Raw genomic sequence first — 17,291 nt, 5'->3', positions numbered from 1 at the left:
CTGTTATCAGTGGCCATGCGGGGAGGTTAAGCGGGGGAGCAGGACTGAGGAAGAGACAGGTATAAAAAAGAAACGAGAAAGGGGAAGATGGCGTAAGATATAGGAAGGTGAAAATTGAAAAGGGAAGGGAAGAGAGAGAGAGAGAGAACAAGAGAGAGAGAGAGAGAGAGAGAGAGAGAGAGAGAGAGAGAGAGAAATAGAGAAGACATTTTACGAGTTTTATTTTGATAATTATTTGATGTATTATTATTCAGCTGCCCTTCCTTGATAATGTAAAACCAACCGCTTGTCCCTACGATGTCCCTACGCTGAGATAATGAGCGGTGAAAATCTGGTATTTTCGCCGAAAACCGACTCGAGATACGTAGTGGCTGTCAAAGAATCGTCAAAATAAAACGGGCAAAGTTTATTAATTCGACTTATACTGCAGCATGGTTTCAGCATTTCACCGTTGTACGCTCTCCTTTTTAATACGCTCTTGTCATTATGAACATAGGTTTCGCTCACTGGGAGCTTGAGTGAGCCTCACAGTAGTAGTATGTGCAGCTGAACGTGCATGTAACTTGTATTTCATCGTCCGGTGAAGTAGGGCCATATGGCCACCTGTTGAGGAAGCTATGAGAAACGACGGATATGGTAATTAGTTCGTGCATTAAGAGTTTTCGTGGGTATAAAGGCTAGAGATATCAGTGGTTCACCTCGATATCTGTTGACCTCCAGTGCTGGGATGAAGTCGATGTTCGGATACTATACCGGATACATCGTTACCGGCTCAAATGGTTTGGCTTCTGGTCGCAGACCGAATACGACGAATAATGTCACTATTTAATTTTTTTTTTAATAATACGCGTGACGAACCAAAGATCACATTAAGTGAAATGTTTATTTCGTTTGCTGTATGTGGTATGTGTGACCAGTATTATTTCTAAGAAGCTACTATTACTACGGTTCTCAGGTGTTATCAAGCTATAGGTCTCAGGTGCTCAAGAGAAGCCCTAATTTGTGGATTCCAGCACGTGTCCGTATGAGCAGCGTGTGTGTGGAATATATTTTCTGCTAACAGTACTTTTAATCTACCTTTGCCCTTTAGTGGAAGCTGGCGGAGGAAGTCCTTTCCTTTCTTGCCTGATTAGGGTGAGATATATGAGTAGCCGGAATTCCTTTGTGTTATGTTGTGTGGTGAATCTGTATAATTTGGTTTAAACGCTAGTGTGCCGTCGGTAAATGATTAGTCGAGATGCCAAAGCAAAACGTGTCTCTATAATCATGTGAAAAACAGCGAGATAGTGGCTCAAGTTCATACATGTGCAATACATTATGGTAAAATACGTGTAGGTATGGATGGATACAGCGAGCATAGTGGCAGCAGGCCAGCGTAGACGGTTCGCACGGGTATGTAGACTAGGTGTATAGTTGTCACTGCTGCGTGTGCTTGCATGCATTACCTACCGTGCAAGCGCAATTTCCTGCGAGGTGGTCGAATTAATTTTTAAACGCTGCGAAATGCGCCATATGGTATGCACTAGATGCAGGGAAGCAGCCTGGCACTCACACTTTTGTTGTAAATATTTGCCTGCATGGTTAATGAAATAATGTCTTCCATAGTTCTTGCAATTTCCACCGCCCAACACTGCCCCTGTATTGGCATAGCAAATGCAGCCGTTTGATAAAATATTATTCTATGCATGTGGACGCTCAGTGCAAGCTTTCACGTGGCTAGTTTTATCCTATTTTGACAATCTTTTCGTCGTTCCGACAGCTGATGCGTAGGTACGAAGAAACACCAGACACGAGTCCATTTGTCGATGATTTTAGTAGGCAATTTTCTTTTGTCTGGTCCAACATTCTGCAGCGAAGCTGTGTGTGGCATAAATGTCCTGCACATCTGCCCTGGCATTTGGGCACGACGTGGTGGTTAAAACAATCAACAATAGCCCAGCTGTCAAGGGAAGGACCTTTAATAAAAGGCTTTATCTGAAAGTCGTAATTTCAGTTTAACGGAAATTCTGCTCGCCAGGTGATGTCGGTTAGATTTTGCGCTGCTCCTGGCAGGTGTTGGCTGTCTGTAACGGCACATTGCTGTGTGATATTAGCTTGAACACGTTGCGATATTGAGCTATGCTCTAGTGTCTGGTGATGCAAGAAACGAAGTACAATACTCATTTTGCCGTAGGCCTTGCTGTAGCGAGCGATACTCACAGAATTACGCCTGCGTTGTGCACTCACACGCTGTGCGTTGTTAGATCTATTACACGCTATTTCACCATTCCATGGTATGTCCTCGTCTAGCTTAATTTCGTGTCATCTTAATTTAATTCGGTGGAAGTGATAAATCGGCACTTAGAGCGCGCCCGTGTGTTACGTGCGTGCGTGCGTGCGTGCGTGCGTGCGTGCGTGCGTGCGTGTGTGTGTGTGTGTGTGTTACGTGCGTGCGTGCGTGCGTGTGTGTGTGTGTGTTTTACGTGCGTGCGTGCGTGTGTTACGTGCGTGCGTACACGCCTGTGCGCGTGGTCGAATAGCAATCTTTTAAGGATACTCTCAAGGTTTTAGGAACATTTTTACCGATTTTTCATTTTCAACTTTATTCGATGGCTAACTCTATGTGCCACCTGTGCACATGCTCATTTCTCCATATAACGGTACATGTGAACTGTCAGAGCGTTTTGCTTGCCCGCGTACATGTGTAGTGAGCCGCGGCTGACGTCAGAAAAACGCTGATTTCTTCGTTCCAATTTCTGACTTAGTAGTCGATGTATAAATGGATATTTCTCTGTGATTACAACTCGGAATAATTTAATTTTACACTCGTTTTAATGGTAACATATTGCTGTAAAAAAGTGTGTCAGGGAAGTGCCGTATTTTATTAGTTATGTCTCTTTATTCGCAAAAATTTTAAATTCAAACGTGCGACTTGAATTTTAGGCAGTTTTTTTTTAATTTTTTTCGGTAAATATGAAACTTAAATAAAAATCCTGATGCACAATTTTGGTACATATTGTGCTTAACATGTGGCGAAAATTTTGTATTCTCACTCTTTCTGGTAATTGAGAAATATCCAAAATACCATTTTTACATAAAAATTCAAAATTTTTGTGGTAACATAATTAGGTGGTGGAAATTTTATGAAATTTTTTGCCTTGAGCATAGAGATATATCTCATCTATAAATAAAACAAGTGATTGATTCGATTCATTCGTCAATAAACGTTTAATCTTCATTAGAGCAATACCCGTGCAAAAGGTTGAGAGTATCCTTAAATATGTAAAACATCATCAGGCCTCGGTTTTAGTGACATGGCATAGGATCAGCATGGACTGCTTCCCCTGTCACCGAGTGAGTCATATGGGAAATATAGAGTACGTATCAAAATGTAGCTTCCCGTTGATCAGCAAATAAGACTGAAAATTTAATGAGCGTTTGTGTGGCCGGGTATAATGGCACAAACGTGCTTTCAGCCCTCAGAATGCGCAGCATGAAATATTGAGAGCATTATTTTCCCCTGATGGCTGTATTTTCTGGCTGAAAGCTCTTTCACCTTGAAACTTTCATGAGACGGAGAGTAGAGTGAATCGTTGTCATGTCAACCAGCAAATAACTAATTCCCCTAATATTTGCGGAGCAGATGAGTGCAGCGCAGCTTTCGACTCCGCGAAATCAGTTTTCACATCATGAATATGTTATTGTTGTCGCTAATATGTGCAGCCTTTGTACAAGTAATCCTTGTGCAACAGTGCACATTGTGCAACGTGTGGCCGGATTAGTTGCAGGCTTATAGCATTTCTCTTTTCAGCGAGTCATTTTGCGGAGGTGAGAAAATCCGCCCGGTGGGGTAATTAAGTGCTGTGACCACGGCAACCTGCCGATCTTCTCTCTCTACACAAGTGACCGGGTGTATGCGCATGTGTGCGCCTGCCTGCTCGCCTGTAGCACTTGAACACTCACGTTTACTCGCGGTTGTGGAAATGTTAGGCAATCTTTCTTGCTCATTCATTCATTCATATATATATAACATAATTGATATATACATACATATATACATAGTATCAGGAGTTAATAAAGACAAAGGAGTTTGACACGTATTTGGTACTGATTTCACTACATTTTGTCGTACGAGTTCGATGTGAATAAAAATACAAATGTATACATACATGAGCTTCTTTTGTTCACTGGTCCTTATTCTATCTTCCGGTAGTATTACAAACCGCGTAGCTTCCTTCGTTTTGACATAAATCGTACTTTTGCACGACATGGTTTTCACGTTATTTACCGTCGTGTGGCGAGGTCAAGCCGTAAATTCGCATACACAGCAACTGGAAGGAGGCGCGACAGGGATCGCGTCTCCCGCACGTTATCTCCCGAAGAAGTTTTTTAACTCTCGCTTTTATCACATACAGATGGTCATGATAAGTAAGGTAGGTGTAGACGCATGCGTTTGCCTGCAATTGCATAGTAACGGTTGCTATGCAAAACTCGTGCGAAAAGCTACAATCAGGCAAGGAGCTAAATATAACTCCTTATTTATATTTAGCTCCTTGCAATCAGGTGGAGCGTCAATTTACTCGCTAAGATTCATACACATCATTCCTCCGCGGGTGAAGTCGTTCAGATATTTTACCAGCGCAGCGTTTATTTAAGAAAACTGCGGGATTCAACCATAAAAACAAGGCATTCTAACTATAGTTTCAATGTAAAATAGTTTTAATTTTTAAACCCAGCATGGGTGCAACGTAACTTAATTTCTAAGCGCATTTTCTGCACTCGGCTAGACTACGGCCTAAAAGCCCTGCCGCGCCTCCTTCCAGTTGCTGTGTATGCGAATTTACCGCTTGGCCTCTCCACACGACGGTAAATAACGTGAACACCATGTCGTGCAAAAGTACGATTTATGTCAAAACGAAGGAAGCTACGCGGTTTGTAATACTACCGGAAGATAGAATAAGGACCAGTGAACAAAAGAAGCTCATGTTTGTATTCATTTGTATTTTTATTCACATCAAACTCGTACGACAAAATGTAGTGAAATCAGTACCAAATACGTGTCAAACTCCTTTGTCTTTATTAACTCATATAATATATATATATATATATGTATATATGTAGTTATTATATGTGTATTGTTATATATATTATTCCTGTGTGATTGTCAATTGTTTCTACTGAAGCACTTATATTATTGTTTGTTTCAATTGGGTAAGATATTTGTGAATTAAAATGGGACATGCATATATATGTATTGAGTGTATAGTACGTTCAAAGACATTTTGATATTATCACTGAGGTAGCATAGGTAGATAGGGCAGGACGTTTTTTCCGAATCTGTAATATTATGCATATAATCAGAAGTAGATATTGTAGGGAATCCCCTATTATCTACTTCTGATATAATTTATATATTATGCTTTAATATATAAGTTATTGGATCGGTAACTCAGCAGGCTACCGCTGATTACTTTTAGGTTATTCTCAGCCTCTTAATCACACTTAAAACCGTATGTACTACTTATAATATTTTCGTAGTCTGACTTCAATGGCCACTTTATTACTATTCCACCCCAACCCGCCAGCCCCTTTCGTTACTGAGCGACCTTTCTCGGCTGTTTTGGTTGTCCCTTGACGTTGCCATCCATTCAGCACGCATCGTGATTGTCCGCAGACAGCAGTGTGCTTCCTGTCTGCGGGACATAGCGCCCATTCATGCGTTTAGGTAGCCAGCAGTGTCGCTGTCTTTGTGAAAGAGTGATGATCACTTCAGAGTGAGACCGGCGGTGCCAGAGGCGGCCCCTCAGCGACACCAGACAGAATGGCATTCCTATGGGTGTTCCCAATGCGAGCGCTATCGCTGCTAGCTTAGATTGGCCTCGGCGGGGTTACCTCGATGTCCGTGGTAGATGCGCTAGTATTTATCAAGCGTTTTAATAAGTGGTGCTGTAGCCGTAGTGGATCTTTGTGGAATACACGAACAATGAGCATCATTGTAAGAATAACTGCAGCAGAGTTAACCATGGAACCGTGGTTTCTCTGCACGTTTGATAACTTTAGCCTACGTGCTTTCTGACATAAATCGTATCACCATCAAGGCAGACAGTATATACTAACTTCGCTTGTTGTTGCGATGAAATAGATGTATTATTGGGAGCTAATGTGCATTAATACATTACGTTGTATAAGTGAACCCTTGGTCCATTAGTAATGTTGTCAGTGCAAAATGCAAAAATTGATTTTAATGTCCCTTTATCTGTTACAATGAAGCTCTCTTTCAATGAACTGAGTAAGTCGCTGTGAATTCGTTTCTCATCTAAACACCGTTGAATAAGCCGACTGTTGATATTCTTTGCTAATGGCTATTCAAGAAATACTTTATATAATGCCATAATAATTCTATACATTTTGATAACGATCTATGTACTCGGCACCAGCGATATATTGAGTGAGGGGGCAGATGTTTGCAAGCTGTAATAATTTGCTGGATTAATTATTGCCATAGGATGCAGGTGCTGGTGCACTCTGCATGCAGGTGTTCGCGCATGACAGGCATGCGTGCAGCCTGTCTCCATGCACCCAGTCATCGCGATTCGCGTCCATTAGCTATTAGCCACTAGGGGGCAACACGAGCCGTCAGCAGGCATCTTCTAGTCAGCAATAACTGCCATAGTAACGACTCATCGCTTTTAAAATTTACTAGTAGTAGTATGAGGATGCGTGCGTTAGCATTTTCCCCGACGCGGATGCTGACAAGCATTTTCTCGGTTTATTAACAGCAGATAACTGTGTTTTCAAAAATTTTGAGAAATGTATATATATATGCGTATCATGCAATGTGTGCTGGGCTGGTTACCAGTTCTATTCATCGTGTACATTCATTGCACACTCAGCACTCCTACTTAAAGCCGCACAATGCGCATCCAAACGCTAATTTCTCCAGTACTAGACTAGCCAATACTTCGTGTCATGCATAATCACACTACCTTATGACAACATAAACTCTAGTTCCTCCCATTTCACTGCGCGTTGTCTTATAAAGGTTATTTGAAAATACCTCCAATGTTGTTCAAATTCTCCGATGTTGTTGACAATTTCCCCAATCCCCAAGCAACCGTGCAGCGGTGCTGCGGTACAGCGGTACGGGTGTAGCAAAGATAAAAACATGTAACTTCACCTCACCACTTCGAGGCTAAATTGTTTGGCTAACAGTCGGCGTTTGCACCAGAATGCCAGTTTTCTCACCTCTTTCTTGTGGGTTTTAAGCAAACGCGCAGTGAAATGGGAGCAACTAGAGTTTATTTTGTCATAAAATAGTGTGATTATGCATGACACGAAGTATTTGCTACTCTAGTACTGGAGAAATTAGCGTTTGGATGCGCATTGTGCGGCTTTAAGAACCCAGCGCACAAGAAAAATTATGGCGTCTTTTACATCTTCAACCTTTTCGGGTTATAAAAATAGTGAATTACATTCGATGACGTTGTAGTAAAATCGACAAAACATCAAACTATTGTAGCATGACAGGTTTTTATGATTAGTTGGTAGTCCTGGTAGTCATAAGTTGGTCTTCACTCTCCGCGGACAGTGGTGCAGCAGCTGAATCAGTTGCTCGTCTTCTTCTCCTGCTATTGAACACATAGCGGCTATAATACGCCTCGATAATCATACACGATCACAAGACCTGTGCTGTGTATAACCGTTGCTAGGCTTATTTAATCTATGATAATTTGCAAAATGCGGTGCGTTCATTGTCTCAGTGAATAATAAATCGAATCGCACACCAGGCACCTGTCACCATATTACATGTATCGGGACATTAATACCCATTTACGCTATCGCGTCTATCTGTTTGCCTGGCAATGCCTGCCTTTATTTGCCTGTAGATTGGCCATCTGCACGGAGTTATGTAATCTCTCCGTACGAGCTGCCTCGCAGCGGTTGCCAGGTGTTACAAGCTCTACTTCTTCTACATTGCCAATTTGCTCGGCAATTGTCTCACTTTTGTTCGCGTCGCTTGCAATAATGGATCTTTCGGAGTTTAAATTTTATGTGAAATAATGGTATCGACGTCTAGCTAGATGCGACACTATAGTGTCGGCTCATGCCACAGCGAGTGTCTGGAACCTAGTTTTCTTTCTTTTTTTAGAAATCCGGAATTTACATGATAAAAAATTCAGATGAGATGTTTTTATTTGATTTTCACGTATGGATGAAGTTTTAATGCGCAATGTGCAACGAGGGATACCGTAATTACGAACAAATTTGATTGCGTCGCGCGTTTGTGGTAAGACGGAATATTACGTTACGTCTGCTAAGGATATGCGAGCGTCGTAGGCGTTATGAATGTTGCGCTGCGCTAAGCAATAGCAGTTAATCTGTTCATCTAGCCAGCCTTCTCATTTGCCGAAGCAATTTAGACGCTATTTGTTGGGCAAGCAGTGTAGCTCCTTCCGACAGCGGGTAGGCAGGCAGGCGGGCCGACATACCCGCCAACCGACACGTGCTGCCAAGCCAACCAGCTGCCGCTACCGTGCATTGTCCGGGCACACAAAGGTTGCAGCTTTTGTACATGTACCGGCATATGCTGTGTGGATCTGTCGCGGGTGCTGGCTGCTGTTGCTACTGCTGGTAGTAGCGGGGTCATTTCATTCATTCACGTTGTTGCGGCACTTGTGGTTGACCGCCAGCTGTCCCCGTACCGCCTGGTGGCGCGGATATACGCCGTTGCAACAGACAATCTGTTAGTGTGAGCGCTCGCGCTCGTGTGTGTGTGTGTATGCGCCGAGTTGCTGCGGCTTCTGGGCTGACAGAAGGAAGGATCCGGAAAGAGCGTATAGAATTCTACTATGCGGCATGTCGTCGGACAACGGTACATTATTATCATTAGTGTTCGCGCTGCAGCTTTGTGCGCTTGCGTTCTACACGATAGCTTGAGGGAACTGTAGTTAGATTGTGGCTTTACGAACCTAATCATGTGCGGTCGTCTGCCAATAGTCAATAGTCTAGGGCGTTACTGAGAATAGCTGCCTTTGCTATTTAGTATTTAGTATACCGTAATGAGGTCCGCGGACGGAGTCGCGAAGGAGGCGCGTATCGAATGATTAGCAAAATTTATACCTAGAGGAGATCTGCGCCGTGACAATCTATGTACTCCTCACATAAAGATTGGCACCATCAAACGAGCCCCCGTGCGTTTTGTGCACACAGTGTTTACATGTGACGGTTCGTGAAGCCCGGGAGCCTATAACACGTGGATTGTTCTATTTATTGCTTTGGCCTTGCAGGCAGGTCGATGCATGTGCGTATATAGTAGTATATTATTTGATATACCCGACATGGCATTACAGGTCTGTTGTGCCTGAATTTCGCCTTCATTGCTGTTTCCATCGGTCAGCTGGACAGTAGGAGAATAACCGCTTTATGATCCTATTTAGTCATTGTAACGGCAAAGGAATCGCAGTGCAATTGAAGACGTTTTATGATCCCCCCGCCCATTTTTAGCTCACCTTGACATCGTCAAGATGAGCTATTGCCATGGGGTGTCGTCCGTCGTACGTCCGTCCGTCCGTCCGTTCGTCCGTCCGTCCGTCCGTCCGTCCGTCCGTCCGTCCGTCCGTCCGTCCGTCCGTCAACATTTGGCTACGGTCAACGATAACTCAGGAACCGTTTGACCCACATGTTTCAAATTGCATATAGTTGTTACTCCTATGAGAGAGGTTTGAACGTCTTATTTTGGAGCGACGTCCACTTTTTGGTAAAAATGGAAATGGCCATAAGTCAGTTCAAGTTCAACGGATTTTGCTCAATTCTGGTATGTGAATGAATAAGAACTGGCCCCAAAACATATCACACGGGTTTTTATATATTTTTTAAATTATGCAAATTATGTATATTTTTGCAATTTCACTATGCAGTTCAGTGTCTGCTTACGGTCAACGCTATCAGATTGTATGCTAACAGATCTGAAACATTTATTTTCGCATCAAAAATTACTCATATATCATCATTATCAAGAGTATATAATGGGAGATATGCTATATAATGGGAGTTCTCCCATATATACTCTTGCTTTATATACACACCTCCCTCTTTTATCACACCCAAGGTGAGCTACAGTGTCATTGACACTTTCATTATATGAAATTTTTAGTGTTTGCTACCCGCGCATAGATAAGGACATTTGTTGGACGTTAATTTGACGTGGGTGCGCATATTAGATCATTATCTTACTTTGCAGGATTATCTTATATTTGCGTCTTCACTGATGTCGGTACATTGCCACTAAATTAAAATCACTCGCATAACACATGTATAACGTACGAGTAGAAATTTGATAAGCGTATGGGCGGCGAATGAGATACTGTGATTTTGATGTGAAAACGTGGAAAGGTGAACCAATCCGACGGCACTCTGCGCTCTGGAAAGGAAAGTCTTTTTTATCATGTTGCTCTGCAGGGCGATACTGTGCTGTGTGATGCTATCAGGAGTCTATCAATATATATTGATAGACTCCTGATGCTATATATATATATATAAAGAGAGAGATTGTCAACAGCGTATGACGCTCGTCTCGTACTTGTGTGACAAGGAAGTATGCATCCATGCAAAATTGTCTCAAACGCGGCATCTGTAGATGGTCTTTTTTATCATATTGCTCTGCAGGGCCCGAGACTGCTGTGTCATACTACCACTACTATATATAGATTGTCAACACCGTATGACGCTCGTCTCGTATACTTCGTGTGACAGGGAAGTATGCATCCATGCAAATTTGTCTCAAACGCGGCATCTGTAGATGTTGGTGTCCTCGTCGTAACCCAGTCGATACTTTCATTTGCACCTTTGTTGTGCCAGAAGCTGTTGCTGATTGTACAGCTGTGCTCACTCGTTTGCTGGCTGGCGAGACATAGACTGTCACCAACCCACTACATATAAGGGAGCAGCTGTGCTGCCAGTTGGTCCAGTTTCCCCATCTCAAGGGCGAGCCAGTTGCGCGCATTCACAGGGTGCCCTTATTATACGAGTACGCCTGTGTGTGTGCGCGCGCGCGCGCGTGTGTGTGTGTGTGTGTGTGTGTGTGTGTGTGTGCGTGTGCGTGTGCGTGCGCGTGCGTGCGTGTGCGTGCGCGTGCGCGTGCGCGTGCGGGTGTGTGCACATGTGACAGGGCCTTGTCTGTGCAGCGAAAGCAGCTGCAATGTAGGTGATGCTGGCAGATACGTTGCATAATGTGGCCAGGTGCGTCGCCGATGCCAAACACGGTACACGTAGCTTAGTGGATTAATACGCGCCTTGCATAATATTATTGTTTCTATCTCATAAAGGACCTCTTGCGCATTGCGGCTTGGAGCGGAGTTGTAATTGCTCCCCGTAACAATGGTAATGCAAGTAGCGATATCATGCCAGTCCCCGTCTATGTTTAGTTCAGGAACAGCATTGTAATATACGCAGAACGAATTAAGCTCAATGATACAGATTTGTGATCAAGAGTTGGGATCTTCACTGTATCTTACACTAGACACCAGCTACTAATGGCACTATGTGGGTGTTGGCTATTTATTAGCATTTCTGTGATGACAGAATAGCTAGTGTCATGCAGGCTTTTAACGATATGACACAATTCACAAACGACAGCACTTTTGGCAAAGCAAAATGCGCCTTATGTTAGACCGATTGCCCTGGCTGCCATTAATTCACATCGGCTTGTGAGGTCAGTATGGCCTCATGCAGTCAGTTACCCCTTTCGCGATTTTATACAACACGTTTTTACTATATTCAGATTACGTAATTTAAGAAACTAATATGAAGTGCAAAATATTTTTGTAATAAAGGCGTGCATGGAAATAAATCTCATTCAGATAATGTATCAAACGGTGTATAATTGAACGAGGCAATGCACCCCAATGGAAGGTGTTTGTTGCAGAATTAGGTAACAGAATAAGTGTTGCATTCATGTTATCTCGGCCTAGTTTGGTCTGATAGCAAAGAGAGTGATTAGTAAAGGAGCAGTGTAAAATGCTTGGTATAAATAAATAATACTTCAGCTGGTATATTGTCAATGTAACCAGGTGCACTATGCACATGGCTGGTGGAAACCTCTCTTCATTACTATAGGATTCACAAAGAGATTTACTACTTAGGTGATTTCCTAGCCATGAGGGAGTGGGGGTCTTTTGGCTCAATGAGCAACGTATTTACATAACTTGCACCGCGGCTCTTTGTTATCACTCTTTCCCTCCCCCCATCCTTTGTCTGTTAGCGGCGAACCTCATCGGCTAGAGCTAGTGTTGTAGCAGGTCTCAGAGTTGCCTGACTTAGCCACCTGTGCGGTCCTAAATAAGCGTTGTGAGCGCCGGATGACAGCGTGCTGTTCAAGCGATCCAGGTCAGTGCTACATAAATAGCAGAGCGGTGAAACGCCGCACCTGGTGTACGGGCCGCGTCTCTCAGCTGTCTCGAGTTTGTGCTTCTTTCGATATATGCAGGAGACAGACATCGCAGTGGTTGCGCTAATCAACGGAGTTTTATGTGTGTTAGAGAAAGAAGGTGGTTGCTACTGTATTTCAGATTGCTTTTGGTAGGTCTGACCTGCACGTGTATTTTGGTCAGACGTCAGATGTTGATGTGTTTGATATCAGTATTGGGATTTTACGTTCTCGTGAACTGTTCGTGAGTATTTTCACCTTATAATGTTCTGCTCTCAACTATCGTGCACGGAGCAGTCATTCATTTCGCCTTAATTTAATCATTGGTGTTCATATCAACGACCTAGCAAGTATTGGTTCAATTGTGTATGATGTTCTTCTGCGTTAATTGCAGATTATCGTGAGAACAACATGCCTGATTCACCAGATACCAAGTCACAGACATCTCCTGCGCCACTTGTCACAGAAAGCATGCCCAGACCTGCTTCTATAGCCAATACAAGTAAGTTAACGTTGTAATTCACATTGAGCTGTGGTCAATAATCAGATCTTGCAGTGTTACACACCATCTTGGACAAAATTGTATTTGGTCTTCTTTTGTATTACATTATTTGATTACATTTGTATTCTCAAAATCCATACCGAAAAAATCGCCTATGGTGGTTGCATCTTTTTCAGCATTGCTGTTGAAATAGAATCATCTGTTTGTTTGTAGTTTACATTGTGTTATTTAGAAAAGTGCATGACAAACCTTATATGTGTCTAAAATTGAAATGGTTATTGAATTTGACAAGAGTAACAGGATAAAACAATTTGGGTCGGGCCACGCCGATTATTATTGCACTTAAGAGCTCAGCTTGTTTATTGTTGTTGACAGATAGTTTTTGTACCAGTTGAGTCATGAGCTGTTAAGGTCCCTCCGAGAAATGCTACAGTGAAATTCCTCGTACTTCCACTAATACATTAAGAGATTTTCAACAGATATGTATTTAGAGAATTTAGAACAGATATGTATAATTCTAACGGCAACAGTGTTTTAACTGTTTAACTGTTTTCACTTTAACATATTTTGAATTTTTTTTTTCACTTTGTCAATGTTTCCTGCTAATTTCTGGATCATTACGTGCACACAATGTAAACGATTCTGTAATTTGAATTATGTCATCTCTTGCACCACCACTGTTCACGCTTAATTTGTCACCAACCTTACTATACTTTCGACACTATTGGGATGCAAATCATACGAATTGCTGGGTTATTGAAGGAAGCTGTTGTCTGTTGATCTTTTGAACCTCAAGCGGAATGTTCGTCGTTGATTTATTCACTAAGAAATTATCAAAATGGTAGGTGGAGCATATAGGCTGTACCTATTTTTGATGATGAAGGTCACAGTAATAGACTTACACATTTAAAAACGTTATGTTACAAATATAGGCATACAAATCGGGCTACATAACTCGTCTACGTATATCTTAAGCAAATAGCTGATGTTGTTTAGAACGGTATTGGTATCATTGTGTAAATAATCGGATATAAATAACTAAGCTAATGTCATTCAACTATATGGGTAAATAAATATATCTATAGATTCTATAGATATCTTTATTTACCCACCCTGATGTTATTGAGCTGTAAACTAGCACTGTAATGAACAGTCTCACAAGTCTGTTACCACATATAAACTCGCCGTTTCACTCATAACTTCATTTCCATACGCTGTTATAATTAAAATGCACAACAGAAAAATAGTGCTTCCATGGTTTCCTTCTGGGTTTTGCAATTTTCAATTAAGCTATCCGGATTGCTCTATCGATATGTATCTGCACAGTGTTCAGCCTAGCTGTCAATAGTCCTATGTTAACCATATATATGAACCTATTTCTGCATTCTGTGCGAAGTCGTTTGTATCATTACCTGATAGATGCATGTACACCTGACTGACCGTGTTTGGTTTTTTATTTTTGTTGTTTTATAGTACTGAATGGTATAGCCTCTTGCCACATTACCTGGTAGACGTACTACCTGACTGACCGGATTGTTGTCTTGCAGCACTGAATGGAAGCCTCTCCCCGCACGGCAGTGTTAATGGGCGATCCCCATCACCACACGACTCATCACCGCAGCAACAATTGCCACCTGCCTGCGGTGCCCGCCAACTCAGCAAGCTGAAGCGATTTCTCACCACACTGCAGCAGTTTGGCTCTGACATCTCACCAGAGATCGGAGAGAGGGTGCGGACACTCGTGCTAGGCCTAGTGGTAAGGGCATAATGCTATATCCTCATTTATGTGCGAGATTGATAGGTGAACCCAACACGTTGTTGATGCTTCCTCCCTTCCGTCCACGGACGACAGATGATGATGATGATGATGAAGATGATGATGATGATGATGATGATGATGATGATGATGATGATGATGGTGATGATGATGATGATGATGATGATGATGATGATGATGATGATGATGATGATGATGATGATGATGATGATGGTGATGATGATGATGTGCGAGATACTGCAGTGCTAGAATAACTAGAGATGCTAGAGTGAAGATGGGCGTCTGGTTATGTTGTTCGGCTGCTGCGAATCGGAAATGTGTGTACGTTTCTCCTGCTGTTCTTCCTCCTGTCTTAACAAACGTCTATAGCAATAGAGAACATATTAGCGATTGCTTTTTGAATTAATATATAGCATTTGTTATTGATCGTGAATTGCTCATTGTTCATCATTCATTTTATCTAAATTCATTTGTACTGTTAGATGGATCGCCGTATTCCATATGTAATGGTTATATGTTTAGTTCTAAAGTATCGTATTTTGAGTAACACTGTTCAATTCATGAGCAATTTACTTTGTTAGAAAATTGTGGAACAATATGATTCAGCATTTATTAGTAGTACTGCATAGAATTTATGAAACGTATGAACGTATAATGTGCCTCAAATTTAAGGAAAAGGTCATATTTGTTAATGATTTATATTATCAAGTGCACAAAATGTAAAAATTCTAAAAGCTTGCATCTTTGATATTACATGACGTCACTGATTACATCATATGTAAAATAGACGGGACTATATTTTTACGTGCAAAATAGACAATGCAGCAGCTTTGGTGGCAATGATATGTCCACGTCGGACTAATGTGCAGTTCTCTGCAAGAGATGCATTACACAATACACTGTTTAACTCCCATTCCAACTCTATTCCTTTAGAAGCCTAGTGGCCCCGGTCCATTCTCGTCGCTCCCTTTCTGCGGCGGAATAATGGTGGTACAAAGGGATGCCGGCAATCAGTGCACTGCAGTGAGGCCGAGTGTCGCCTGAGAGACTGCACTGATTGTATCCGGAGTGCCTCGCAATGCCCCCCGAGAGTCATCCACTTTACATATCGCGCACGACAATTTGCAATACACAAAGCATGCTGACGTAGTGGTGGCGTGTCCGCTGCTTGCGTAACAGCGCGCTGTGAGTGCTGCGATAGCCCCCGCTATAACTTTCGCGAGTTGACCTTGCCGCAGTCAACCGATTCAGAAAAACGCTTGTGTGGTTTCCGAATGCCAGACGCGCGGTAGAGACTAGCATTGGATCAGATTTTTAGCTTGTTCGATTGAGTAAGGGTGGTTAGATATGTAATCAGTCGATAGCATGAATTCAGCTTTACCGTGTGTACACATTTAATCGTATTTCCTCCTGAGGCCATGTTTGAGATTTCTATTGATTTATTTCCCGATCACGTTATGTACAATTCTACGAGACTAGGCTACAGTGTCCAACCAACAAAGAAAGAGTGTCCCATGCCAAAATGATTCGTGAGACCCTTGTAACCTAGTCAAGCTTTAGAGAGCTGCTCACAAAACTGTACGGAATGCTGCGAGTTATACCATAGTTGCAACATACCACATGCAATGCATACCATCGAAACTACACTGCATATACTAAATAAGACCAGTTGCGCTTACCCCACAAGGGACACAACTGATTGCAGTGACTGGTTTAATAATAGTTCTCATTTGCATAGTGGCAGGGCATCTTCCTGAATACAGGATGAGCATAGTATAGGTTTATGTCTGAGGAAGAGTCTTTCCCTAGCTGTATAGTCTATAACAGGTTTTATGACGGGGTAATATATGGTATTGTGAGAAACTCATTATTTGCTAGGATTAACGTTTCTGTTAGACGTCATATTGGTCTATGTCAGCAGTGTATGTTTATTTGTTTCAGAATTCAACGATATCAATTGAGGATTTTCATGCAAAATTGCAGGAGGCAACGAATTTTCCACTTCGGCCGTTTGTTATCCCGTTCCTAAAGGTTAGTATGAATCTAAGCACTATCACTTCACTAAGACTTGTTCACTTCAAACTATGAAACGCATACGTATTATTTTGTGGTTTTAATTGATTGTATAGTTACTTATGTGCATGAATCTTATATGTCTGTAAAACCTAAAGAGACTCCTTTAGAGGGACTAGCTGAAGATTATATGAGAGATTAATGATTTCATCTTCATACAGCATAATGATCTCTGCAGTGATAAAATATTACAGGAAGTTGAGAGAGGAACTATTTGATAACCGAGTGAGCCATTGCATTGATGATTCGTTTTCTCTGCAGGCAAACCTGCCGTTGTTACAGAGAGAGCTGCTGCACTGTGCGAGAATGGCTAAGCAGACTCCAGCACAGTATCTCAGCCGGAATGAACACATCATTCTCGCTGCGCGCTCCACACCTCCCATGCACGAGCAAGCCGATTTAATTGGTGGCGAACTGAACGATAATGGCAAGCGTAGAACGCCAGATAGGTGGGTAGACTCGTAACAAGATGTTCACTATGAGATTAGTAAAAATGCTGTAAAGTAGGCACATGTTGTTTTCATGTTAGCGACGAA

General features: G+C 42.2%; 1 protein-coding gene across 6 annotated transcripts in view; it reads left to right on the top strand.

Annotated features, from left to right (window-relative positions):
* The window catches only part of LOC106807732 (protein CBFA2T1-like), a 32,448-nt gene that overhangs the window by 9,571 nt on the left and 5,586 nt on the right, over nucleotides 1-17,291 (top strand). The window contains exons 1-5 of one of the 6 annotated variants that reach the window (XM_014810176.1): nucleotides 8,574-8,851; nucleotides 12,798-12,905; nucleotides 14,453-14,661; nucleotides 16,624-16,713; nucleotides 17,017-17,204. In XM_014810176.1, coding sequence (XP_014665662.1) covers nucleotides 8,836-8,851; nucleotides 12,798-12,905; nucleotides 14,453-14,661; nucleotides 16,624-16,713; nucleotides 17,017-17,204 — 611 coding nt within the window. In that variant the 5' untranslated portion in view covers nucleotides 8,574-8,835. The other 5 variants (XM_014810175.1, XM_014810173.1, XM_014810177.1 and 2 more) reach the window with 5 other exon arrangements.

The sequence above is a fragment of the Priapulus caudatus genome, unplaced genomic scaffold, assembly GCF_000485595.1.
Source record: "Priapulus caudatus unplaced genomic scaffold, Priapulus_caudatus-5.0.1 Scaffold231, whole genome shotgun sequence".
Lineage (NCBI taxonomy): Eukaryota > Metazoa > Priapulida > Priapulimorpha > Priapulimorphida > Priapulidae > Priapulus > Priapulus caudatus.
Note: the sequence above shows the minus strand (reverse complement) of the source record. Positions and strands in the feature narration are given on the sequence as shown.